General features: G+C 42.1%; 2 protein-coding genes across 2 annotated transcripts in view; both read left to right on the top strand.

Annotated features, from left to right (window-relative positions):
- The window catches only part of PANK2 (pantothenate kinase 2), a 22018-nt gene continuing 19593 nt past the window's right edge, over positions 1–2425 (top strand). The window contains exon 1 of the mRNA XM_025039700.1: positions 1–114. The gene's annotated coding sequence lies outside the window, so the exon portion shown is untranslated. The remainder of the gene's footprint in view (positions 115–2425) is intronic.
- Positions 1–2425, top strand: part of LOC112470959 (pantothenate kinase 2, mitochondrial-like) — a 13381-nt gene that overhangs the window by 880 nt on the left and 10076 nt on the right. Inside the window, 1 exon segment of the mRNA XM_025039710.1 lies at positions 1–114. This exon segment is cut by the window's left edge and continues 634 nt beyond it. Coding sequence (XP_024895478.1) covers positions 1–114 — 114 coding nt within the window.

The raw sequence follows: 2425 nt of genomic DNA, 5'->3' as shown, positions 1-2425 counted from the left end.
CACCTGCGGTCGGGGCCTCGGCGGAGGGCGTAAGGCGGGACCGGCCCGGCTCCTACAGCGGACCTACCTCGGTCTCCCGCCAGCGCGTGGAAAGCCTCAAGAAGAAGCGGCCCCGTAAGTGCCCGGCGGGGCGCCCTCGCGATTCGCCCTGCCCCCTTCCGGCCCGGCCGCCTTTTTTTCCCGCGCGCTCGCGCGGGGACAGTGCCCTCTCACGGTGGTCCCAGGTTGGTGCGTGAGCAGACACTGGATTGGAGGCCTGGGATCGCCTAAACGCGGTGGCTTCGGAGTTCGGCCCCCGCCCGACCCCCGGGGCGCATTGTCCGCGCTACCTGGTTGTTGGAGTGGAGGGCCCTTTTCCAAACCCTTCCTCTCTCCTTAGCTCCGCAGGCATTCTTTGCCCGAGAGTCGCATGATTTTATCCTGGAGAAGGCTTCTTTTGAGTCATTTCCACTGCCTCCCCTCCCCTCAAATTCATTAAATTCTCAATGTCTGTTTTCCGTGGATTTCCAAAATATGCTAAGACATTAAATCTTTTTTATCTGGAGATTTCAAGATTCCTGGAAAAATGGTTAACTGCCTCCTGAGTAGCTGCAGGCCCTAAACTGGATTCCATGTTCTATGCACTAAGCTTTGGCTGCTTTTCTTCCCGTGAGAATTCGGGTCATCTCTCACCCAGATACCGCTTCTGTTTTCTTTGCATCTATTTGCTTTTATTCAACGATTTCAGCGCTGTGGCATTCTGGGCATTAAGGCTTTTTCTTTTTGAGGGAAAAGACATTTTTCTGAATTTCTTCTTGGGAGTTTCACATGCTCTTGCCAGAGAATCGATTTCTCCATTTTATTATTAAGATTTTTTTTTTTCTGTGTTCACATCTAGTCCAAATATTTTCTCCCCATTATAGGTCTTCAGTTCAGATCGTCTTTCTAGCAGTCATTGCTACTGTTGAAAGTATCCACTGTCCTTATAGTCTAATTTAATGAACCTTATAATATAGTGACATTTTACATATGCTTAGACTTGCCGTTGTAGCCAAATTCCTATTTCAGGCTATCAACTTGTTTTAAATGCAGATTATGAGTGAGAGAAAGTGGTATGATGAGTGTGAGGTGTTCATTGGGTGGTCTTGTACCCCAGTCCTACCACTCATTTGCTTTACTTATAACGTTTATGATTTGGATGATTAAATAGAGCCCTATTTTGCTATGAAAAGTTTGAGAGTTTTCAACGTTTTTGTCTTTTCCTAGCCTCTTGAAAGAGATTTGGGAAACAGGTTATTTGCTCTTAACTGATACCATTTTTAGAGCCAGTTACCTGGTTTGTGTTTTATTTGAGAAGCACCTGATTTTTAAGCAATGCAAAGCATTAGTTGCTTCATGGTTTTGTACTACATTATTGGATATGGATGCAAATTCCAGAGATTCAGCAAATAAGAATCACAGTCATATAATATAGCCAGCTGTTCGCGGTCATTGGTCACAAGGATTCTATATTGTATTTTGGGTGTTTGCACGGATCAGGCACTCTAAAATTTTTTTTTCCTGATTTTTAAGCAATGCAAAGCATTAGTTGCTTCATGGTTTTGTACTACATTATTGGATATGGATGCAAATTCCAGAGATTCAGCAAATAAGAATCACAGTCATATAATATAGCCAGCTGTTCGCGGTCATTGGTCACAAGGATTCTATATTGTATTTTGGGTGTTTGCACGGATCAGGCACTCTAAAATTTTTTTTTTTTTTTAATGAAAATTTTTTTCAGGTGCTCTTCTGAGAGCTTTGAGGTAGGTGGTAGTATTTCATTTTACAGATAGCTCTGAGGTAGGTGGTAGTATTTCATTTTACAGATGAAAAAACTGGGGCACATTTGCCCAGTGTCAAGTTGCTAGTGAATGGTGGAATAGAACTGTAAACTAAGGAATTCTATCTAGCTTTGTAGCATCTGCTTTTAGCCACTGTGCTTTATGGATTGTTTATGTTCTAGTAGCTATTATTTCAATGCTGTAAGACCAGGCATAATCATGATCTTTTGTGTTCAAGGTTCTCATACTTGAAGTGAAAATTTCTAGCTACTTCCAAATTTTGAGCATAAAAATGACCTGGGGAGTTAAAAATGCAGATTCCATGGGTCCAGTTCTCTCTTTTGAATCAGAATCTGGAGAGAGTTCTGAGAAGCCTTTCTTATCAATTAGATACAGGTACTCAAAGACCACTCTGAAAAACATTGGTTTAGACCTTACGTGTGTAGGAGTGTAGTATATAAAGTGGTTTTGAAACTTCTTTTAGGAATTAAAACAAATATTAATTCGTCATTTGGTGTCTCTTAGATAATGAGACCTGCTAAAAAAATAAACAAGGTCTTGTTCTTCTCATTTGCTCTTTCTGTACTGTGCCTGGGTGCACCTTTTTAGATGGCGAGTCAGCC

This window comes from Pteropus alecto, unplaced genomic scaffold (assembly GCF_000325575.1).
Source record: "Pteropus alecto unplaced genomic scaffold, ASM32557v1 scaffold45, whole genome shotgun sequence".
NCBI classification, from domain to species: domain Eukaryota; kingdom Metazoa; phylum Chordata; class Mammalia; order Chiroptera; family Pteropodidae; genus Pteropus; species Pteropus alecto.
Note: the sequence above shows the minus strand (reverse complement) of the source record. Positions and strands in the feature narration are given on the sequence as shown.